Source organism: Trachemys scripta, chromosome 7 (assembly GCF_013100865.1).
Source record: "Trachemys scripta elegans isolate TJP31775 chromosome 7, CAS_Tse_1.0, whole genome shotgun sequence".
Classification (NCBI taxonomy): Eukaryota; Metazoa; Chordata; order Testudines; family Emydidae; genus Trachemys; species Trachemys scripta.
Window position 1 is genome coordinate 112,846,930 of NC_048304.1, and position 24,449 is coordinate 112,871,378.

Genomic DNA, 24,449 nt, shown 5'->3' on the forward strand with positions numbered 1-24,449 from the left:
CCTCCACACAGGGAGTGTGTCTTCTTGTATATTTGCATAGCGGTCAGCACCTTTTGGGTTCTACCACAATACAAATAATGATGATAAAACAAGTGGGATAGTTATGCATTATCAACTTTTATTAATATTAACAGACAGCGCTGACATTTTTGTATGTTGTTAGCAAGATGTAAGAGTTTGCAGAACGTTCTCTTGCACAGTTTGGCTGCCACAGAAATTAAACCTGAGGAGAAAAAAAATATGTAAAGTGCTTTTAGTGTGTCTAGATTTATTTATTTTTTGTAATTGTACCAGTGTTTTTTAATAGAATAAGCCACCCTAATTTGTTTTTTGACAAAGTTATGATAGAATATTGTTACATTGGCACAAAAAGAACAAGCAAATGTTTTGGGTTGCTAAATGTGAAATATTATTTCCTGCTAAAACACCAAAGGACTCTAATCATCCTGATTGGTTGGCCTCTCTTTTTTGGCTTCATTCCATTGGTTTTATTCCTTTCCTGTTGAATTTGCATGCCACCAGCATTAGAAAGATGATGATTGCTTGTTGTTTGCCAAGACATGAATAAATAGAATAGCTGATTGGATGTTTATGGGAAGAGTATCCCTCAGCATGTTGATCTGTTGTATGCAAAAACCAGAAGTAGACTTGTATGCTCTGCTGTACCGTAGTTCACTGGGCTATGAACATTTTGGTTTGCTTGAGATTCCCCCAGCTCATCTCTATTTCAAGTGAATGGACTTTAGCTGTGTGATTTTTTTTTTCATTATATCCATGACCCATTGAAGGAACTTCCCCCTTCATTGTGGCTCCATTCAGAAAGGCAGAAAAGGTAACACAACACCATTGGTGGGTAACTGATTGAAACATGCTGTTTTAAAAGAATTAACTTAACCAGCACCTTCCAATCAGTAACTGCCATTCAGTACACTGCTTCTACAGTCTTAAGGCCTGATCCAAAATCCAATTAAGTCAATGGGAGTCTTTCAGTGGAGTTCAGTGGGCTTTGGATCAGGCCTTTTAATCACAATTTATAACTACTAGCTCTGTCTGTGGGAACTGAAGACATATGACCATTATCTCTTACTCTTCCAGAGCCTGATCCAACACCCATTAAAATCAGTGGAAAGACTCCTATTGACTTCAATGGACAGTGGATCAGACCCTCTAATGTAAGTTTTAAACACCGATGGCCATTTCTAGTATAAAACTTGCAGTACCCAATAGCCTGATGTCTGGAAAGAGCTGTGCTGATTACCTAAGCCACAGTTAAGTTATTCTTTCCTACCCAAAGAACAGAAGTTTATACAAAAACTTTGCTCTTGTTGAAGCCAAATCCAGATGTTTTTAGAATTTTCCCTTGATAATATCTGACAGAAATATTTAATGTTACTAGTAAGCTATATCGGTATCTTGTGGGAAAGGAAATTTAAACTTCTCCTCTTTTTTTTTGTAAATACTCTAAATACCTGTTCTTGTGCAAGCACTATTACCCTCATATATCATGCTGTCCTTGTAGCTCCTAAAGAATTTGAGATTTTCACAATAAATATACATACACTTTTCTATCTTTTCCAGCTTGTACTGTGACCTTTGTTGCTCCCAGTGTGGATACGGTTGAGGCATTTTTGCGCCAAAGAAATGTAACTTTCGTAATTGTCCCAACATTAAGTTCCACGTCAATGAAGTTGGCATATGTTTTGCCTGGTTTGAGGGTCCCCCTTCAAGAACAAAAGTATATAATGTCCAGTGAGGTTTAATATTAATTACCAATACAGTGTAGCTGTTTGAGTAGCGATAGTAGCATATTGATAATAAACATGGCCTTCTGCTTGTCAAAGAGTAAGGATCTTGGAATCATAGAGGATTAGGATTGGAAGAGACCTCAGGAAGTCATCTAGTCCAACCCCCTGCTGAAAGCAGGACCAACCCCAACTAAATCATCCCAGCCAGGGCTTTGTCAAGCCAGGCCTTAAAAACCTCTAAAGATGGTTTTTAAAACCACCACCTCCCTAGGTAACCCATTCTATTGTCTTGGTTACTTCAATATCATGTAAATGTTCATGTTACATAAAATTTTTTAAATGAAATTTTCCTGTCCTCATATGAAATCGATGTTGATCAGAATACATTACCTACTGACCAAAGGGATGTTTGCCTGACATGCCCATGTTCTTCAGTACCCCACCTATATTAAAATATGGTGTTCCAGGGGATCCAGTTACAACGCAGTGCCCTGAGGCTTGGCTGGGTCTTGGCTGTGTTTTGCACATATGTTAAACCTGTTTTATCTTCAGTTCAGTTGCAAAACACAGACATGGTGCCATATGTGCTACAAAATGTAGGTGTGTAGACTCAGTCAGGAGACACCAATGTTTTCACCGAGTCTCTGACATGGTTGGATTGGTCATGCAGGAAGAGCCTTAGGGAAAGGGGAGGATCTAGCAAGAATCACACAAAACAAAAAAACAACTTCTTGAAGGGTAAGAAACTCCATGCCTGGCTGGAAAATGTTGGGCAGAGAAATCAATCCTGGGGTAGTCTTTTCAGTGTATCTCTTCTCTGACTGCTGTTAGTACACCAGGCCTTTTCCTCCATTAGAGACCAAGGGCCAAATTCTGCTCTCATCTACAATGGCATAAATCCAGAGCAGCTCCATTTACTTGCGCAAAGAACTTACTAATTAAGTGGGCTTTGAGAAGCGATTTAAAGGAGAAGAGGGAGGTGACAAGGCGAATGGGGTTAGGAAGGCAGTTCCAGGCACAGAGAACGCATGGGAGTGGGTGTGGGGAAAGTATAGAAAGAGAGACACAAATTGGCAAAGTATATGTGTGGATTGCCCATCAAGCAGAATTTACTTGGTAAGTACTTTGTGTCAAAGCTGTGCCTTCTGTTAGCATCCCTTGAGAATCTAAATTGAATCTAGCTGAATATAATTTATAATGTGACAGGTTTCAGAGTGGTAGCCGTGTTAGTCTGTATCAGCAAAAAGAACGAGGAGTACTTGTGGCACCTTAGAGACTAACAAATTTATTTGAGCATAAGCTTTCGTGGGCTAAAACCCACTTCACCGGATGCATACAGTGGAAAATACAGTAGGAAGATATATATATATATATATATATATACCCACACAGAGAACATGGAAAAAATGGGTGTTGCCAGACCCACTATAACTAGAGTGGTCAGTTAAGGTGGGCTATTATCAGGAGGAGAAAAAAAAACCTTTTTAGTGATAATCAGGATGGCCCATTTCCAACAGTTGACAAGAAGGTGTGAGTAACAGTAGGGGGAAAAATAAGCATGGGGAAATAGTTTTACTTTGTGTAATGACCCATCCACTCCCAGTCTTTATTCAAGCCTAATTTAATGGTGTCCAGTTTGCAAATTAATTTCAATTCAGCAGTTTCTCGTTGGAGTCTGTTTTTGAAGTTTTTTTTGTTGTAATATTGTGACTTTTAGGCCTGTAATTGAGTTACCAGGGAGACTGAAGTGTTCTACGACTGGTTTTTGAATGTTATAATTCCTGACATCTGATTTGTGTCCATTTATTCTTTTTTACGCCATCCTGATTATCACTACAAAAGGTTTTTTTTTCCTCCTGCTGATAATAGTTCACCTTAACTGATCACTCTTGTTATAGTGGGCATGGCAACACCTATTTTTTCATGTTCTCTATGTATGTATGTATGTATATCTTCCTACCGTATTTTCCACTGTATGCATCCGATGAAGTGGGTTTTAGCCCAAGAAAGTTTATGCTCAAATAAATTTGTTAGTCTCTAGGGTGCCACAAGTACTCCTCGTTCTTTTTGATAATTTATAATGAAAATCACTTAAAATATCTTCCCATTGGATCTACTACCCTTCCACATTGCTATGGCAGCATAATATATTACTAACCATGCCAGCTAAATAGTAATCCAGCACTAACATATTTGTACTGCTAGCACAAAAAATAAACAAGATTGTTAACTCAGGAAATCAAAATAAACTCTCATTGCAGCAGAAAATTGCAATGCTTTGCAATACATAGCTTTATTCAATGTGCATCACGGCTGGGATTTTCCAAAGAGCCTAAGGGAGCAAAGCACCTCAGTCCCACTGAATTCAAGGGCATTTGGGCAGCTACAACTTCAACTTCAAAGGGAGTTTAGGCTCTTTTAAAAAGTCCAACTTGCTCACGCTAAATCCTTTGGCACCATACATTTAAGTTTATATATGATTACACCCCAAAAAAGTTCAAGAGCATTGTTAATGTTCCAAAGTCAAGCACTGGGAAATACCAGACTAAAGGCTGTCCACGCAACTTTAATTTGGCCTTTTTGCGTGTATGTATTATGATACAGTCTCAAATTACACAGTTTCATATTATCTCTTTTAAATTACTTGATCATATGCCATCCATCTTCCTCTGTACCAGCCGTGGGGGAGCATTGAGGGTACAACAGACACAGTTTCCCTACTCTCAGTTCCTGTGCCTGGTACCACAGTGGCCCCTGGCTGCCTAGAGCAACATCTGCAGGGAAAGTCTTGTTCAACCCCTGCAGCCATGGGATAGAGCATACTCACTAGCTTTGTTGGGATGATGCATGCACAATATGGTTGCAGATAGCAGCTGTGAGGGGCTGGAGCATACTCAGTGGAGATGGATTCTTTGGAGAATTTAACGTCAAACTCTTAACAGGTCTTTACTAAGCATGTGCAAACTTAGATTTTTTCAGAAATGTGGATGAATTTTAATGGAGATGGCAAAAGTCACATTCCTGACACCAGGATGAGCCCACTGGTAAATTTAAAGTTTCTACTCTAAAACATGAAGGCCTTAGAACTTCTCAGCAAAATGGTTGTAAGGGTTTCTTTAACATGGGCAAAACACTGTATTTTTCTGTAATCTTTCTCAGAAACACCTGAAATTTAATATCTACCTGTCTTTCTGTCCAAGGCAGACACCTGACATAGAAAATTTCAGCAGAAATGGTTAAAGTTTAGCAAAGTAATGAGCACACAAAAATAGGGTTTTGTGAAAGATAGTGTCAGGCAATCCTGATTATAGGTCGAGCTGGTAGCACTGCCTATGATAGCACCATAAACTGATACAACATTTTACAAACATGAAAAGATAAGGGATCAGAATTATACTAGTGTAAATCCATAGTATTATTTTAGAATTCAGTTAAGTTACATGGTGCAACTGAGATCAGGATCTAGCCCCAGGTTCTTGTATCCTTATAGTTATCAGAGAAGTAGGGCTAAATTCTAACTCTTCTTCTGATATAAATCCAGAGTCAATACAGTTAGTATGGATTTACACCACTGTATGAATTTGGCCTATAAATTAAGAAGAAGCATTAATTAAAAATAGATGAATTAAATATTCTAATAGCAGAGAAGCTCATTTATCATTATAATACTGAACTTACTGAACAATTTCATATTGCTTTGTGTTTCCTCCAGCTCCGTACAGGGCAATATTTACATACCCACTCACTTCACTCGTTCCAGCAATTGCCACAGATACTTTATACCTCCAACCTACACAGCAGAAATAAAATGAATTAGATTGTACCCACATAGAAACAAACACAACATGCCTACTTTTCATTTTCTATCAGTACTTTATGTTTCAGGGCAAAACAAAGGAAAAATATGACCGTCGCTTCACTCTGAGCTCAAGATTAAATCCTGACCTGATTGGAATGACGAGAATAGAATAGAATGTTTTTATAGGAGAATACTAGGAGCCTGCTTTTCCACTGCTTTGCACACTCTGCAGTCATTTACAGCCATGCAAAATGAGTGTAAAACCCTAGCAAATCACAATTCTCCACTCACACTGGTAGTAGCATTTTATTCCCAGTTTGCACAGTGTGAATGACTACACAAAGAGCCAAGGCAGAGGAAATTCATGGCCTTTGTGTTTATTTGTGAAAAATAATCCATAATGTGATAGAAGGAACATATCACATGTCATATTGACCAGGAAAGTATCTATTCACAACTTGGGGGTGTTGTAAGGAACAACACTCAAGAGTGAGGACTGGATTTTCTGGCCCATAAGCAGGGCAAAGAGGACTTAAAGCATCCGATGGTCAGAGGAGTATTCTGTCTAGGGGAACTTTCCGTTGACTTACAGCTGAGAAAGCTGGCTATGCTACTTCCTACTCCAGCTGCGTCCCTACCCCCAGCATAAGGGGAAGGAGTTATGCGTGGGCATAGTTTGGGGGGCATTTCACCACCAAACTGTAAGCCTTGGGCAGTTATGGAATTTGCCCCCCCACACACATCGCTCCATTGGCCAGACTGGAGCTATCCCCCCAAATATAGAAGTCAAACTACACCTATGGAGTTATGTTGGGGGCTTTCTGGGACTGGTGTTGTCAAGACAGGGAGGGGAGAGGGCATGATGGTATGGAGCTCTGCTCCTCCACCACGGTAAGGGCTTTCGTCCAGTAAAACTAATTTAAAGCGAGAGGGAAATAGTTTAAATTATGTTGGTGCTCACATGTAAGTAGAAGCAAGTAAAAAATAGGAACTTACGAGCAAAATTCGTGGCCGCTCCAGTGTTCAGATAAAGTTTCTGGCTCCCAGAAGTAACTTTGTCCTTAAACTTATCCGCATAGTGACCCATTTGGGGGCATCCACCACTGGGGCATGGGAAGCCGGTTCCCTAATCGAAATACATGTGCCAATTCATAGAATCATAGAATTTCAGGGTTGGAAGGGAACTCAGGAAGTCATCTAGTCCAATCCCCTGCTTAAAGCAGGACCAATCCCCAACTAAATCATCCCAGCCAGGGCTTTGTCAAGCCGGGCCTTAAAAATCTCTAAGGAAGGAGATTCTACCACCTCCTTAGGTAATCCATTCCAGTGCTTCACCACCCTCCTAGTGAAAAAGTTTTTCCTAGTATCCAACCTAAACCTCCCCCACTGCAACTCGAGACCATTACTCCTCGTTCCGTCATCTGGTACCACTGAGAACAGTCTAGATCCATCCTCTTTAGAACCCCCTTTCAGGTAGTTGAAAGCAGCTATCAAATCCCCCCTCATTCTTCTCTTCTGCAGACTAAACAATCCCAGTTCCCTCAGCCTCTCCTCATAAGTAATGTGCTCCAGCCCCTTAATCATTTTTGTTGCCCTCCGCTGGACTCTCCAATTTTTCCACATCCTTCTTGTAGTGTTGGGCCCAAAACTGGACACAGTACTCCAGATGAGGCCTCACCAATGCCGAATGGAGGGGAATGATCATGTCCCTCGATCTGCTGGCTGATCCTAATGAGGCTCTATCCCAAGGAGACAGGGAAAAAAATCATTTGTCCAGAGAAACTCGAAAAATACAATTGTTTCTCTCTCTCTGTGGCAGCATGTTGCAAAACAGCACCATTCTCTCTCTTTCTCTCCTCTCACAGGAAAAGCTCGTGCGAATTAGCCTATTCCCTCCAATCTCCCCATCTTCTGATGTTCAGACCCATCAATATTATCCAGCTGATGCTGTGCAGTTCACTCCAGCCCTGCTAGTGCATGAGTGATGTAGAAAAATGCTACTAAGCCATGTCTATGGGCTAACGCTTACTCAGCTTGAAATAAGCCACCCTAGAAAGGGCAGGAGGAGGAAGGGCTGTGTCTGGCACCTCATGGATTTGGAGGCATGGATGTCTCCTTTGTACTTCATCACAGTTTGCTGTTCGCTAGGAGGAGGTGTCTCCATTTCTCTAAGTTCCCTCTCTTAAACTCAGTGCTTTAGAAAGGGGATAGCAGATAGGGATCACTCTCTCCCTGGCTCATCTAATGAGTGGCTGTAAAGTGCTTTGACGATGCAAAGGTTTATGTAAGTGCTAGGTATTATTGTTATTTACCCCTTGCGTGTGGAGCTCTGTTCCCCTCTAGTGGTAGGTGGGCCACATAGCTAGGTTGATGAGCCTGCTACCGTGTTAGCTAACAGAGCTGGGTCATAGATGGAGCTATGGGACAAAGGAGAAGGCAGTGGCTTTAGGCCACATCCCGTCTGTATTTGTTCCTTGAGGCCATCAGGTCATTACGGGAGTCACTGAGAATGCACTGAACCTTAAGGTAAATGATTTTATTTCAAAATTATTTGCAAGGCAAAATGCTAAAATATGGGGGCTGTGCTCACTGCTCCTTGGTTGTGCACAATAAATAATTACTGGGGCAGATTCTTCAGCCTGCCTGAGCCCCTCTTTGACACAGCGGGGTGAGAGGTTGCAGGAGCAGCTCTGGCATGAGGTCTCTCAGGAACCTCAGGCCACTGTAGAGCCAGGCATAACTCTGCTCCATCATGCCCCTTCTGTGCCTCATCCTCATCCCCCAATGCCCCAGTGCACCCCTTCCTTCCCCTTATGCCTGCACTCATGCAATGCAAAGTGGCTTGAGACAGACAGACTCTGGTTCTACCACATGCAGATGCACAGACAAGAGCCACTCATTCCCTGGGATGTGAGAATGACTTACTGTCTGAAAAATGTCATATGAAGTAGAGGTGTATCCTAGAAAGCCATCGGGAGAGATGATGCTGTCAGAATAATACTTGAAGCTTCGCAAATGATTACAAGCAACAGAGTCAACAATTCCTGTGGAAAGAAGCTCCTATTACATATCGTACTGCAAGGTTATTGGTTGTTATTCAGATTGGAATCGTGGTATTGAACTGATCATGTCATTTGAATGATTTGTAAATCCCCACATTACATTGTCACAATTCTGGGCAGCACCTGAGTCGCAGTTTGAGACCTATGTCTTCAGTGACTGTATTTACCCTTTGTGAAATGCACACAGTACAGAACGTGTAAAATGCAGATGTGTAACAAACATAGGGGCCGATTGTGCAATCCTTGTCATGTTGGTGAATACTTACTCACATGAGTAGCCCCCCATTGTGTGATTAATTGCATTAATGCCCACAAATATGAATAAAGGGCCGTTGTAGGAAACAGTTCACATTATCATTATATAAAAGGAATCAAAATGCAGTGTGTTAAGTATTATGTCCTCCTTAACACTTAGCTTCCTAGAGCAATGCTGATTTATGCAGACTGAGGATCTGACCACCTGATTATTTCAGGAGGGGGGGAAGGGCGTGTTATTATTTTAAATATGTTATTTTGTACTAAAATTCCTTAAATGTTCTGTTGTTAGGTTAAAAAAAGAAGTGATTAAGTGCAAGGGGGTTTTGTGCATCATTATTAATAGAGAGCTTGATCCTGCGGTGCTTACACAGGCAAGAATTTGTGAGTAAAGACTGCAGAAATAGGCCAGTAATTGCAAAGAAGAGATTCATAGAATCATAATTTTTAAGGTGCTCATAATAATGTAGGAAAGGGCTAGGAAAGAAATCCCAGGAAAATTGTCAGGTTTTATGAGAGAGAAAAAATAAATGTCTGCTATAGCTGGGGTGTTGTCCTTACTGTATGTTTTGATTTAGCGATGTGATTTCCCAAAGGTGTAAAGGTTCATGCTTGCAGATCCGTTGGCAGTTTTGGGATCTGAGACTGCAAGTTTTTTGGGGGGCAGGGTATGTGCTTTATTTATGTTCTGTGGGGTACAATGTAAATTTGTGGCACTATCTACAGGATTCTTAACAATAATAATAACAACAGGATTTGAAAGATACAAAATAAGGAACAAATCTGAATGTGCATGATCTATCATACGCCAAACTCTTTCCAACTGCCTAATAATAGACATAAAAATTACATTGTTCCAGTGCAACCAAAATTCCTAACAGGTAACTACAGAATAGAAACACATTTGAATTTAGCTGCCAAAGCTCACAAAACAATTGAAGCCCGAGATCCCATAGCAGAAATAGACATGAATGTTATTGTTCCCACTCCCACCCAGTGCCGCTGCCAGGTGACTACATAATAGAAACAAAATTGAATGTTGTTGTTCCAGAGCTAAACTTCTGGCACAGTTTGAGTAGGGTTTGCTTCTCTCAGTAGATAACTGGAACCAGTTTTGGATGAGATAGACCAATTAATGAATATTTGTTTCTATTGTGGAGTTACCTGGAAACAGTGCAAGGGGCACTGGAACAATCACACTGAAGTTTGTTCCTGTTATTTGGCAACATGATGGACTATTTACAATAAACTCCAGTTAATCTTGCTCCATTAGATCCAAAGCTGGATAGTTTGAAGAGTGGGTCAGGCAAGGTCCTAGAAGGAACATGGCTGGTGGGATCTGGGTCTTTGCAGACCCATGGAGCCCAAACACACGTGAAAGGGGAGCAGGAGCTATTGTTATTGCTCCTCGCCCCCAACCTTGTACGGATACCCACTACTTGACAATGCAGACACTCTGGATGGTTGGAGGTAAAGATGCCAAACCTCAACCCCATCATATTTTTCCCAAAGCAAAGCCTTCATGCCACTCATTCTTTGATCCCTCTACCAGAACGTGTCCCCCAGAGTACATTTGAACTATACTATCAGTTTCACTGTTTGTGGCTGTAATTGTTGGCATTCGTAAAGAAAATAATCAAAAATAGTTGAAATAAGAAGATTGCTGCTATGTTAGCTCAATACATTTTGATGTTGACCCTCAATAGAAGTCATCATCTGCTTAACATATTTACCTCCCCAGATTCCATCAATGTCAATACTCTTTGAAACAGTCTTCTTCGTACATCCTGGCATTTGTATTCCTCCATTTGGATAAAAATCAAGGTGTCCTATAGCCTGGCTTATTCCAAAACCTGCAATGTTTGTGACAGGGGTAAGCAAATTTTAATTTAAATACTGTCATGTATTTCCTGGCAGCTACTCTACATAATGCTGTAGGGCTATAGTTTGTAAGCTCTTTGAGGCAATAACTGGTGGTTTTTTTGTTTGTGTGTGTTTATTTTTTGTTGTTTTTTCCTGTATTTGTACAGCACCTACTGCAATGGGGTCATATTCTGTGACTGGGACTCCTAGGTGCTACCACAGGACAAATCAATAATAGTAATACCAGGGCTGGCTCTAACTTTTTTGCTGCCCCAGGCAAAAAAAAGAGCGCCGCCCCACCGTAACCCCCCCCCCCGGAGCCCCACCCCCCCCAAGCCCCCCCCCCCCCCCCCCCCAGTGCTGCGCTGGGCCGCCGAAACCCCCTCCCCCGAACGCCACACTGCCCAAACCCCCACTCCCCTGAGCGCCGGGCTGGCCACCCAAACCCCTGCCCTCTTTCTCCCCAGCGCCGTGCCGTGCCGCGCCGTGCCACGCCGTCCAAACCCCTGCTGAGCACGGCGCCGGGCTGCCCAAACCCTGAGCACCGCGCCTTGCCACCCAAACCCCCCCCGCTCTCCCATGCCAACCCCCGCCCCCCCAGCACCGCACCAGCCCCCGCCCCTCCCAGTTCTGCGCCACTGAAACAAAAACAAATAAACAAACAAAAAACCTCGAGCGCCGCCCCATCAAACAAAAAAAAACAAAAAACCCCGAGCGTCCCCCGCCACCCCAAGTTGGGCCACCCCTCCAAGGTGCTGCCTCAAACACGTGCTTGGTAGGCTGGTGCCTGGAGACGGCCCTGAATAATACAATGCAGCTGGAAACTTACCCAGATCTGGAATTGTGGGAGCTGAATCAGTATGAATAACATCAACAAAGGCTGCATCAGTCTTATCCAGTCTGACTTCAATTGGAGTACCTTCAAAATAAGGCTGAGCAGGATCCAGTCCTTAAAGACACATATCCACAATTAAATGTGCGTGCACATAAATATAGCTAGTTAGCTATACTACTGTATATAGTTGAAGATGCGTCTATGGAGGCTACATAGTTTTATTCCCTTCAGAATTAGAGTCGCTAACAAATATTTAATATGATCGATCTCTCAGAGGTAAATGCCAAGGCCGTAACCATAGCAGAGTGAGCAGGGTAACAGCCCAGGAAGCAAAGCTGTGGGGTGGTGGTAAAACGGGGTGAAAAAATGGTAGGTGCAAATATGCCTGCTCGCCCGGGCGCTAAAATGCCTAGTTACGGCACTGGTAAACACCGTGGGACAGATCTCCAGCTGGTGTAGATTGGTAGTTCCATTGAAGTCAATGGAATTATACCGATTCATGCCAGCTGAGGATCTGGCCTTGTAAATGTTTATTCTTGAATTCCAACAACTGCAACATAGATTGTTCTTTTAGGCCAAAACATTTTTTTTTTTAAAAAGAGTGCATAAAAGTGAAGCTCCTAAACCCATATCCTGAATGGCCTGATTCTAAGAAGTGCTTGAAGTCAGTAGGAGCTGTTGGGTACTCAACACTCTTGAAAATCATGACACTTATTTAGGTGCCTAGATTCAGATTTTGGAGCCTAAGGCCATGTCTACGCTACACAGGTTTTAGCAACATGGCTGTGTCGCTAAAAGTTGGGCTGTATGAACGCTGTTTGTTAGCACTTTGCCGACAAAATATTTCTATCCCCAACGAGCGGGGTTTGCGTTGTCAACAGGAATACACTCCTGTCAACAACGCGGCACTCACACAGGTACTTGCCACGGCAAAACTTTTGTCTTTCGGAGGGGTGGGGGGCTTAAGTAGCTGTCAACGACAAAAGTTTTGTCATTCAATTGCAAGTGTAGACATAGCCTAACTTTAGACACCTAGTTTTGACATTAGCATAAAACTGAGACTCATTTTCTTTCTCATTCACTGCATCTGTCTCAGGAGCTTGTAAAATCCTGTAAATTACAAAGCGCTTATTATCTTGTGCTGATATCTGATGCTTTCCCTGGGCAGCAACTTTAGTTTTGCTTTTAAATTGAATTTTGCAGACTACTAGTCCAGGGGTTGGCAGGCCCAGACTCTTTGGAAGATGCTATAATGGAAAAAAGTTAAGTTAATAACATCTGAAATTGGCTTCTGTGTATGAGGGGCAGCTTTTCTGCCTAATGCACATCCCCCTTGGTCTGGCCTGTGTGCTGAACAAGGAATCCAAACAAAGAACTTGTCCAGGTGAGTGCTGAATATGTCTGTAAAACAGCCTGATACTGAAGTCCGGGGGATACATTAGCTGTATTTTCAGAAATAGGTAAGTAAATGTGTATTACGTGATAGATCGGTTTGCTATGCAGGAGCTCTCTTGGCATTATGAATAATTACTAAAAATAGTCAAGTTGCAGGTTGTCTGGACTGTATTCATAAAACATGAATGCCACAGCCCTGGAGTAGAGGAGCTTTGTGTGAGTTACCTATGTGACTGCTGAAAGGAGGGAATCCTCCGCCCAGGGCCGGCTCCAGGTGCCAGCCCACCAAGAATGTGCTGGCACCTGGAGGAGTGCGGCGTGGCGTGGCACTCTGGCCCGAGAGCGGGGCCGCGACTGGGCTCACCGCCCTCCCCGCGGCGCTCCGGCCAGTCGGGGAGAGCAGAGTCGCGGCGGGCTTGCCACCCTCCCCCCGGGGCTCCGGCCGGTGGGGGAGAGCGGAGCCGCAGCGGGCTCGCCGCCCTCCCCGCGGCGCTTTGGCCAGTCGGGGAGAGCGGGCCCGCGGCCAGGCTCGGCGCCCTGCCCTGCTGCGCTCCCCGCCGGGGGCGGGGGGCGGCTTTTTTGCCTGGGGCGGCAAAAAAGCCAGAGCCAGCCCTGCCTCCGCCCATCCATCCAACCCAGAGCCAGGGTACTGAACACTCTGTCTGCAGCTGTTACTCTGGCCCATGAGCTATAGTAGTGGCCACAGACTGTTGTGCTCTCTCTCTCTTTTAATTCAAAGAAGGTTTTGCAGCCAGTGACTCTGTGCAGTTGGCAGACTCAATGGCCATGCTGGTGTCACTCTCCCCACCCACTTATGAATCCCTTGCACAATCCCCCAGAGATAGCCACTGTGGAGCATTGCACTGGGGTTATGCAGGTGACTGTGGAATCCTTTTGCACATTCTGTGATGCTGCTTGTTCTCCTCTACACAATGGAACAGTGGCATTTCTACTGCAGTTCAAGCCTGCTGCATCCAAGGAGCTTAAGGGAGAGGGGGTTAGGATTTGCCCTAATACCTTAATAGGTCATAGGGCCTGATCCTTCAAGTTACTGAGCGCTCTGTCCATGCTCCAGCAAAGCTCTTTAGCATGTGCGTAACCTTAAGCATTGGAGTAGATCCACTGAGACCAATAGGACAACTCACATCCTTTAAATTAAACACATGCTTAAATGATTGGCTGGATTGGGGCCAGAGTGCTCAGCATCTTGCAGGATCAAGCCTTAAAACAGTTGCTATGATCAGTTTCACTGCACATTTTTGTTTTCCTGTTGTTTTTAAAAACCCTAGAAATTAAACTAAAAAAATCTGCTGGAAAAATAACATAAATTAAAATTAATGTGTGTAAATGCATTGCCCAGATGTGAAAGCTTTGATGTAAACCTAACAAAACAGGGAGATTAAAGGGTTACATTTAAAGGTTCAACCTTCTGTCTTCGGTATATCAATTTCAATCAATCCTTTTCTGGGAATGGGTATTGGACAGCAAAACCATGGCACCAAACAATTAACTCCACTCACTACTGTGCTGCCTACAGCACGCTTTGCCGGGCCTCCAAACAGTGGGTGATCTTAAATACAGGACATACTGCTGCACCTGCACAACAAGCTGGCTTAATGAGAGCAGGAAATGATAGGAGAAAATCTGCCAGGAGAAGGAAAGTGGGAATCACCATTGTCATAACAGGGTTGGGAGAATGCTTTGGGAAAAATCAGACTCATTAACACTGGTTCAGGTAAATTAAAATCTGTCAAATGAACCTAGATTGTTGTGCGTTTGCACTGAGCAGCCTTAGTGGCACGCAGAATGTCACAGTGTTAAGTCATTATATACCGAGCCAGAATAGCCCATGCTCCCTGGGACCATCCTTAGAGCACAGCTGACAAAAGAGGACCTGCTGTACAGAGCAGAGGCCAGACATATCCTAGGGATGGGATGCTGGTGCAGATCACTACCCCACACAGCTAACCATCTCCTGTCCACTGCACTTCATGCAGGGATTCAGCCCTGATGTAACAAGATCTCAGGGACATTCTTCAGGGGGCATATACCTCCTCCCCCAAAGATTAAAGTTAGGGCAAGAACACCATGAAGAGATCCTTATGGAGTTTCCCACTGAGGTAATACCTTCCTGAGGGTTGGATGGTGTTATTGAGGAAGGGCACAATTTTGGCTGTTAGCAATATGAGGTTATGATACAGTTGTGCAGTTTTGATTCCATCCTGTGGGGGGCAGTGGCAAACACACCCACATGTGCATGCATTCATACACACCCACACCAGTTCATTCCACTGCAGGGTTTTCCTTCAGTCAGATATTGTAGTTGTTTTAGTAAAAAAACGTGAGGTAATGTTAAGGTCTAACAATGCTCTCTTCAAATTCTTCATTGGTATAGACTGAGCTATAATTCATTAACCTACCAGTTATTCTTCCAAGGCCTGGCCTCCTTCTCCCTGCCTCCCCTGCAGCATGTGCTCCAAGGCTATGGGCAATGAAGTGGACTTTGGAAGGAGAGTATCCATATTGTTCCTGAGGAAAACATCAATTGTAACAAAAGGGAATATATATTTTCACTAATATGAGGCCTAGAGAGAAGCTCTGGCTTACACAACTAAAGCCAGAAATGGGCTGCACAGAGCAGAGGTCCATGGAATTGGAAGGAGGACAGAGTCCAGGGTGTAGAGCAGTAACAGAGCCATTCAGTGGCTGCTACTACAGCCTGAAGGCATTATTAACCTCTGCAACTTCTGCCTACATGTGAGATTTTTGGCAGTGAATAATCATGGATCCACCAGCCCCACAGTGAAAGGAAGTGTATTTGGCGTCCTGTGGACATTGTTTTAGCCAACTCATGAACGTCAAGGGGAAAAAATTCATGGCCACTCAAGGACACCCACACTCTGCTAAGGCCTGATTTTCCACTACTTTGCACCTTGTGTTGGAGTGAGCACCAGTGCAATGTGAGTGCTAAACACCACCATTCCGATTTGTAATTTGCCTTGCAGCCTGTGTTGTCAATTACATCTGTGCAATGGAGAGCCAGCCCCCTAGTATTTACACTAACCAGAGGCAAACTAGTTCAGAAAATATTAGGAACCATCCCTCTCCTCATAGCTTCACTCAGGCCTAGTTGCAAGCACTTTTAAGTCATCAGATTTAGGGACAGAGGGAGAGATTTTCAAAGGCAAAAATGGCAGTTAGGTGCCTAATTCCTACTGACTTTCAACTGGAATTAGGCCCCTAATGGCCCTTTGTGCCTTTGAAAATGCCTCCCAGAGCCTCATTTGGTGTAAAATGGTGAGTTACATTGAGATCAGTAGATCTATGTGATTTGCACAAGCTAAACATCTGGCCCTTAGTTTGATTACAGACCCACACCCCATCTCCCGCCCCCAGCGCGGCAGGGGAGGGCGCCGAGCCTGGCCACGGGCCGCTCTCACCAACCGGGGCTCCGCTCTCCCCAGTGGCCAGAGTGCCAGGGGGAGGGTGGCGAGCCCGGCCGGGGCTCTGCTCTCCCCGGCGGCCAGGCCGCTGCGGCTCCGCTCTCCCCGGCGGCCGGAGCACCGCGGGGAGGGCGGCGAGCCTAGTCGCGGCCCCGCTCTCCCCGGCGGCCGGAGCCGGAGCACCGCACCACCCCCCTCCAGTTGCCGTCCCAAGCACAAGCTTGGTGGGCTGGTGCCTGGAGCCGGCCCTGGCCCTGGGGCATCTGGGAAGATCCCACCTGTCCCCAAACACCCATACCTAGGTGACACTTCTTCATGGGTTGGGGAGAGGATCCTGCTTTCTCCTCCTGGGAGGTGCCTGTTGCTATCCAATGGCCAATTATTGTAGGCTTTTATATGGGTATCCCTTAAGAAGGTCCTATAGCTTTCGTGGTTGAGAAAGGATAATTTGCCGTTTATTACTTCTCTGTCTTTAAAACTACCCAACCCTTCACATCCACAAGAGTACATAAAAGTAATCGCAGCATGAAAATATTCAAACTCTGTGTATTATGGGGGAGTTGATAGGACTTTAAAATCTATCAGGAGGAAAACCGTCTTTTGCTGGGAGGAGTCTTTTGGTGGCTATATGACAATTCATTGTGATTGTCTATTTAGATTAGAATACATTTCAGCAGCTCTATGACTATAATCCTATTGTGGAATGAGAAGAAGATCCCTTACCATAAGCACATTTATAAAATAAGCCACTTCAGCACCCACGACACGGATATTGTTTGATGCCTGGGTATATTGGCACCTTGACCCACTACTCCAGTCTATGCAGATACAGTTCACATCTTCCACTTGAAACATCCTCTGGTGCAAATATAGATTTAAAAAGAACAGAAGCAAATATTATCAACACCGGTTCAGATCGCTGATTACTTAACACAGTCAGAGACTTATAAACGTCATATGAATTCCCTGTACATTTTTTGAAGTACAGCCCCTATATTACACCAGGGCTCTGTTCATATCTTGATTCTTTACGTAAATGATGTGGAGACACAGCTTGTAAATGATAAGTTCAGTTAGAAGTGTATATTTTTCCATAATAATTTTAAAAGGTGGGATAATTAAAAACATATATATGATCTGTATTTGTTAAACACATGAATTTATATTTTCAAGAGTCTACATAAGTTTCTGCTGTCAGTTTACTTTGGTTTCAAGTTTATGGTTTTGTTTTAGTAACCAAACAGTAAAGTATCCACTCATCTATCGGTCACATAATATCAGGTTTTGCTTTTCTTGCTCTGACCTGTGGAATGGTTTGCTAAAGACACCCTGTTTTAGCAGCTGTGATATAGTTTGTATATTATTCTATGTTCTGGATTAAGTGGCAGTAATGCTAATGAAAGCAAGTAAAGTACTTCTTGTTGTGAATAAGGTTGGCAGAACCTGGCTGTACGTCAGTGGTTGTCAAACAGTGATCAATGGACCGCTAGCCTCTTTGGTGATCTGGAGATTGAGGTAATTTAGAACCAAGCAATGGGAAATTTGAAGGAGGGGATGAAAGCTGGAGAGAGGAGGAGGATTCGGCACAGGGAGAAGGTTAGCGAAGCCCTGTGTTTGCTACTGACTTGAGACAAAGGACTAAACTGCACAGCTTTGCCCTGCCAGCTCACCCATTCTGATTGCAAATACTCACTTGCAGAAAAACATTTTGTATGAATGTGAAAAGAGGAGATGGTTCTGAAGATGAGTAAAAATGCATCAAAGGGGCAGATGGTTGGAACAGGAATGTTAGGAGCCATGCCATCTCCCCAGCTATCACGGTCCAGTCCAGTGTCCTGGGCCGTCCCACCTCTCCTCTGTGGACCTTCCACCCTCAGAGCCTTCCTGTACCCTGGCAGCTTAATCCAGCTCGTTAGCAGCAGAACTGGGAAGCAAGAAGCTTGATCTCTCCCCATTTAACAAACCCTGGAATCTCCTTAATTTCTAAGCAGCATTTTACTGCATTTTTTTCTGTATACCAGAGAAAAAACATTAGTTGGACCAAACTCTGTTATCTTTTATGTCTGTACAAACCCTTTGACTTCGACACAGAGTAGAATTCGGCCCATTTTGTTTAAGATTTTTCCTGGAAGTGGAGCTAGAACTGAATAGATTTCAGATGAACAACATTTTATGTCCTAATTTTGTAAAGATAGATGTGGACACCTTTCCTCTTCTTATCAGCCCAGATGGCACGATATGCATTGGTTAGACATAGAGAAAATGAATAATTTACAGGAATACCTTCATAAATGTGAACTAAGTGATTTGAGAATGACAAAATATCGAGATAGTACCATACCCTGCACATGTCCGACAGCCAGTTTTCTTCTCCTTGGTCTACAAATCCATGGGTAATAAAACGTGTTATTTTGCTTGGATCGAAATTTGAGGAGCGAATCGTTGCTGGATTTATTGCAGTGATCTCCTGTTGAAGATATTAAAATAGTAAATGTTTTAGCTATTTCCTATAAAAAACCTTATCAAAACAGCAATGTTAATAGAAAACAACGCTGTTATTATGTAAGCCCACATCCTGCAAGCATTTACACATGCACTTAACTTTACATATGTTACATTAAGTCCATGTATGTTTGCGGGACAGGGGCTGAGGAGTTTCGCCATTGATTTCAGTGGAGCCAGGATTTCACCGTTAGTGTGTCCTTTCCATTTCTCACCAAACAACTTCCAGTGCTACAGATTTTCCTAACATTTCTCAATAGACACAGGAAAAATGCGAAGGGGCTAGGGGTGACTTTTGCTCTCCTTTCTGGGGAGGGAGCCTTCAGTCTGTCGTTTGCATAGGGTTGGAAAAGTCTTTATTGGTTCTATTCAAAGAATCACCTGTTGCCTCCACCACTAAGAATTCTGTCCCTTGAGACTTAGTGAAACTTGTGGTAGGGTGGACAGGAAATTTCGGAGGGGCTAGAAAATGCTGCCTCCTGACTACATTGGAGACTTGGCCATTTCTCTGACTGGCCTTGGGAATGCCAAGAGCACTAAAAGGTGATGTTTCTGTGCTCTGTGTGTACATGTCACTTGCAATATTTAAACAGCAAGAGGTCTTACTTGAAAGTTATTAGGATTCTTTTTTGTGTAAAGAAGGAAGCGAGTGTTTATCTTTTCTGGAGTCCACGGTAACTTTGCCACTGGTCTTTCTATAGTTCCAGCCCATGGTATATTGTCTGTGAAGCACCCGAGCCTTTCAAAGCAAACTTCCTTTCCTGTAGTACACAGATCAAATTATTAGGATGTGAATGAGAAAAGATGTGGTAGGTTCTAATTGTCACACTCTGTCCCGACAGCACTTTTCCCCCAGTGGTGTCTCGATGCTTTCTGAACGCAGCAACCTGCATTCAGGCCAGCTACAACTTAAATTTTTAAATAAATAATTTTTTTTTTAGATGAATGGATATATCCTATCAATTGGAAGGGACCTTGAAAGGTCATCAAGTCCAGCCCCCACCTTCACTAGCAGGACTAAGTGCTGATTTTGCCCCAGATCCCTAGGTGGCCCCCTCAAGGACTGAACTCACAACCCTGGGTTTAGCAGGCCAATGCTCAAACCACTGAGCTATCCCTCCTCCCTGGGTAGAGCATAGCAACTGCTCCCCCCGGGCCACAGTCCACCCCAATGGTGCAAAGGCCTTCTGCACAAGCCCACAGAATAGGGACAGCATGCAGTGGGGTGTATGTATTTCCCCCTGACATGGTTTGATCTACTCTCTGGGGAACATTCCCACCCTGACTCTGCACTGTCCCTTGTCATGGGCAATTTGCGCAATGTGAACCTAATCGATTGCCAGCCAGATTGTGCCCATGTTAATCTGGATGCACAAGGGAGGAAGTAGGGACAAAGATCCTTTCACTTTATCTAGTGGCCCTGTAGAGAAGACCAGGATAACAGCATTTTGGGGGGAAATAAATCTCCCCATACTTCCTGTTTTGTAAACCTGCTTGTTAACCTGCAAGGTTCAGGAACTGAGGCTGGGACTTCCTGAGGGAATGGCAAACCATACCGCTCACCCTCATTACTAATGAGCTGCAAACTCAGATAGTCATTACACATAGAACCTTCATCACATAGAGCAAAGTCCTGGGAAAAGAAAACGATTGTGATCAGAATAGAAATGCTGTATTGAAATCGACATAAATCCTATGCCTCACCTTTGGCTGTACCAAGCAGAAAAAGTGCAAGAATCCAAATTCCAAGCATCTAGAACAAGTCAAAAGGGAAAAGCTTAGACTGGCTAATCCATGTGATAGGCAAAGCTTTGTATCGATTGCTTTTTCTCATTATAAATCTGTAACTGTGCCACACAATGACAGTGTCTCAGCAGCAGCTTTCACTAAATAAGATAAAAAGTGACTTACTGTTCAATGCTCTACCTGGAGTCCCCAGGAATTGCTAAACAAACTTGGTGTGTGCTTTTATAACCTGACTTATCCTTGAGGCTTTTCTTCAAAAGGAAACTCCCAGAAAGATAGAAAATGGCATGTGTGTACTTCAGATGTAGATTATCATAAACACACAAAGCAGCGTATCAGGTAACTAGTTTTTATCATGTTAATTTTCCGGAGCAGAAGAAGATGATGTTTTGATGGAAAAAGCGGTTGTTAAATGTGCATTTTAGAAGTGCATGTGCCAATGAATGATGCTTTCAGGGTACTTAAAGACAAATAGCTTTACTAAATAAAAATAAATCTTCTGAACTGGATTCTGCTGCCTTTATGCACGTTGCTCTGCATTAGTCCCATTGAAGAAAAGGGGATTATGCATAGCTGTATAGATTTTAAATCCATATAGGACCATTGTCATCATCTAATCTGACCTCTTGTATAACAGAACAAGGAGTAATGGTCTCAAGTTGCAGTGGGGGAGGTTTAGATTGGATATTAGGAAAAACTTTTTCACTAGGAGGGTAGTGAAGCATTGGAATGCGTTACCTAGGGAGGTGGTGGAATCTCCTTCCTTTAAGGTTTTTAAGGTCAGGCTTGACAAAGCCCTGGTTGGGATGATTTAGTTGGTGTTGGGTCCTGCTTTGAGCAGGGGCTTGGACTAGATGATCTCCTGAGATCCCTTCCAATCCTGATCTTCTATGATTCTATGATAACACAGGCCAGAAATTTCATCCAGTGACTGTGCAGAGTAAGGTACTTAGTAAGAGTAAAGGTCATAGACCCTTAATCATAAAAGATCCATATACTAAACCAGTGGTTCTCAACCTTTCCAGACTACTGTATCCCTTTCAGGAGTCTGATTTGTCTTGCGTACCCCAAGTTTCAAAATCAGACATAAAAATACAAAAGAGTCATAGCACACTATTACTGAAACATTTTTTGCATTCTTATTTTTACCATATAAAATAAATCAATTGGAATATAAATACAAATATATAAATACTTGAGCTTGTTTTTTCTCTTGTGAGCTTTGTCATTCTGGGAGGCAGCGAAGCTACAGCAACAATTAGGTTTTTCTCCACATTGAGTCTCTTTCTGCTCTTTGTCTTGATGGCAGGCGTAGCAAAAAATGAGACTTCATAAAGAAAAGTTGACTCAAAAGGTAACAGACATCCAAAGCATGGTTCCCAAGGTCAGTGTATGCTTTCTGTACTAAACACCAGAGCTGCGTTAGTGTGGAGTCATTAAACTTCATTTGCAGACCACGGTCTGAGGACAGCTCAAGATTTTCGTGCTAAGTGGCAGAGAGGTTATTGCTGCTAACATCTGACAAAATGAATGGGTTTCATACCCAGTTGAGTTGAGCAGAGTTGTGTTGAATCTTGGGGAAATATGACTTGAACTCAGATGTCAAGTGGGCCAAATGATCTACATATGAAGCTCAAGTGCTTTTGTAGAAGTAGTTGAAGCTTTTTTCATTTTAAGCTGGGAAGTCTGGAACTTAGAAAGCTTTCTTTGAAAAAACTTCTATTGGTTTCATTGTTATCATTACTGCTGCTTCCAGCTCCTCATTTTAATAATCTATCAATTTTTACATCACAACTACATACATACCATGACAACTTCAATGTCATTAATGTGCTTGCACACATCAGTAAATGACATCAAACTTGTGTGTAGTACAGTGTGTATACACATTTGACATTATCATATAATATATGGAGCAGTAAAACAAGTCATTGTCTGTATGAAATTTTAGTTTGTACTGAGTTTACTAGTGCTTTTTATGTAGCCTGTTGTAAAACTAGGCAAATATCTAGATGAGTTGACGTACCCCTGGAAGACCTCTGTGTTCCTCCAGAGGTACATACAAACCTGATTAAGAACCACTGCTCTAAACTGTTAGTATATGTCATTTCTTTTGATGGTGAACTTTAAAATATAAAAAATACAGATTTGAATGTGTCAGAAATAGTTTTCATGTTTGACATATTTTGTAATGCAAAGGATGTAAATAATTTTAGATATATTTACTTACCTATACATTTCCTGATCCTATATGCCTTATACACCCAAAACACCTATTGAAGGGACTTTGAATGGATTACCAGATCAGGCCTATAATGTGGTTTGGTTCATTAATGGAGAAAACTTATGCACCTGGTCAATGAATGCTGTAACACCCTGAGGTTTTTAGACAATGTCTGCATCACCCATTCACCCGCCTCAACATTCCCCATCTCACCCTTATCACACCTCCAGCTGCTGCTATAGAAGTAGTCATTGAAGTTATGGAAATACAGAAGAATTGTGTGACCTTTCTCTAAAACAGACACGAGGACTCGGATCTGTGCAGGATCCATGTTTCTGACAGTGAGGTGGCAGAAAGAAAAAGTGGTATGAGGAAATTGTGAATTTTAAAAAATGTCACAAAATTTATGGGATGGCAAAAACATATGGGATATTGGAAAGGAAATTGTGGGAATATGACCCAAGCTCCTATAATTCCCCAAGTTCATTCCTGGCATCCTCCCCTCCTCCCCCACAATGCAATGGGGAAAAGATCCACAAGGCACTGAGCACCAGATGGTGTGCAGGAACTGCAAACTGAAAAAGTTCTGTTTGCCAAACGTTCTAGTGTAGATATGCCCTTAGAATGCTGGTATTTTACATACTAGCAGCATTATGGTAATAATATTAATAATAATACCACATAAGCCTATGCCTGCTTCATTCTTGAATGTAAATTAAAACTTTTAATTCCACCTGTCTTTGCTTGCTCATCTCTAGTGATCTGGTTGCATACACCAGAATTGAGATTTAGCTCTGGTTAAATCATTTGTTGCAAATAATACCCTGCTCCGTTAGGTTGGTATATAGCATTGATAAATAGCACACAGCATATTTAACTGCTAACTTTGCTGTCATTGTTATCAAAAATAAATCCCTTCCCTTGCATTGCGTCTGTTGCAATCTGGAGGGGTTTGTATCATTGCTGCGGAATTCTATAGTTCTGTCTGTAAAGGACATAAGTTTCAGGAAGTGACATTCACACTTGTGTGAAGGCCCAGCACCAGGCTTCTGCACCACCTGAGTCTCACTCACATCCTACAGTATTGCTCAGATGTTCCTATCTTTAAATATCCTAGGCTGGTAGCAGTTTGACTGCCTGCGGTTACCTGTTATCATTTCTGGTCATTAAGTTCAATGTCTGGTTGGGAACCCTGATCCACAATACTCACACTCCATGCTCCACTGACTGAGCTAGCGAGGCACGCTAAGGCTCAGAGACCCCCACAGCCTCATGCTAATTATGTAAGCTAATGTCTTACAGGGTGTAGACCTGTAGGTTTCTTGCATTCCTGATAAATAAAACATCATTAAACTAGCTCTCTGGGTTACAATAGGAGGGGCTGAAGTGGGCTCAAGAAGTGCATAGCTCTTGTGCTGGTCCTCTGGAGCAGGCTGAATTGGGCAAGAAGGGTTTGCCGGCCTCTTTATGCCCATGAGGTGTATTCTTAGAACTATCTGTCCTTCCGGAGCTGATATCCCCCAATCTCTACCTGTGAGAAGGAATGAAAGGACACCAGCTGTGCACATATGTATCAAGCT

The 24,449-nt window shown here is 42.9% G+C and overlaps 1 protein-coding gene across 1 annotated transcript; it reads right to left on the bottom strand.

Moving 5' to 3' along the window:
• Positions 1–96: 96 nt before the first annotated feature.
• LOC117881002 (inactive pancreatic lipase-related protein 1-like) lies at positions 97–20,652 on the bottom strand. Its single transcript, XM_034777751.1, has 12 exons — positions 20,604–20,652; positions 19,506–19,660; positions 18,739–18,864; positions 17,121–17,255; positions 15,375–15,483; positions 11,554–11,673; positions 10,595–10,714; positions 8,470–8,588; positions 6,541–6,670; positions 5,424–5,535; positions 1,560–1,721; positions 97–223 (listed from the first exon to the last, which is right to left on the bottom strand). Exons 1-12 carry the CDS (start codon positions 20,650–20,652, stop codon positions 160–162), a joined length of 1,401 nt encoding a protein of 466 aa, XP_034633642.1. The 3' UTR covers positions 97–159.
• Positions 20,653–24,449: the final 3,797 nt, after the last annotated feature.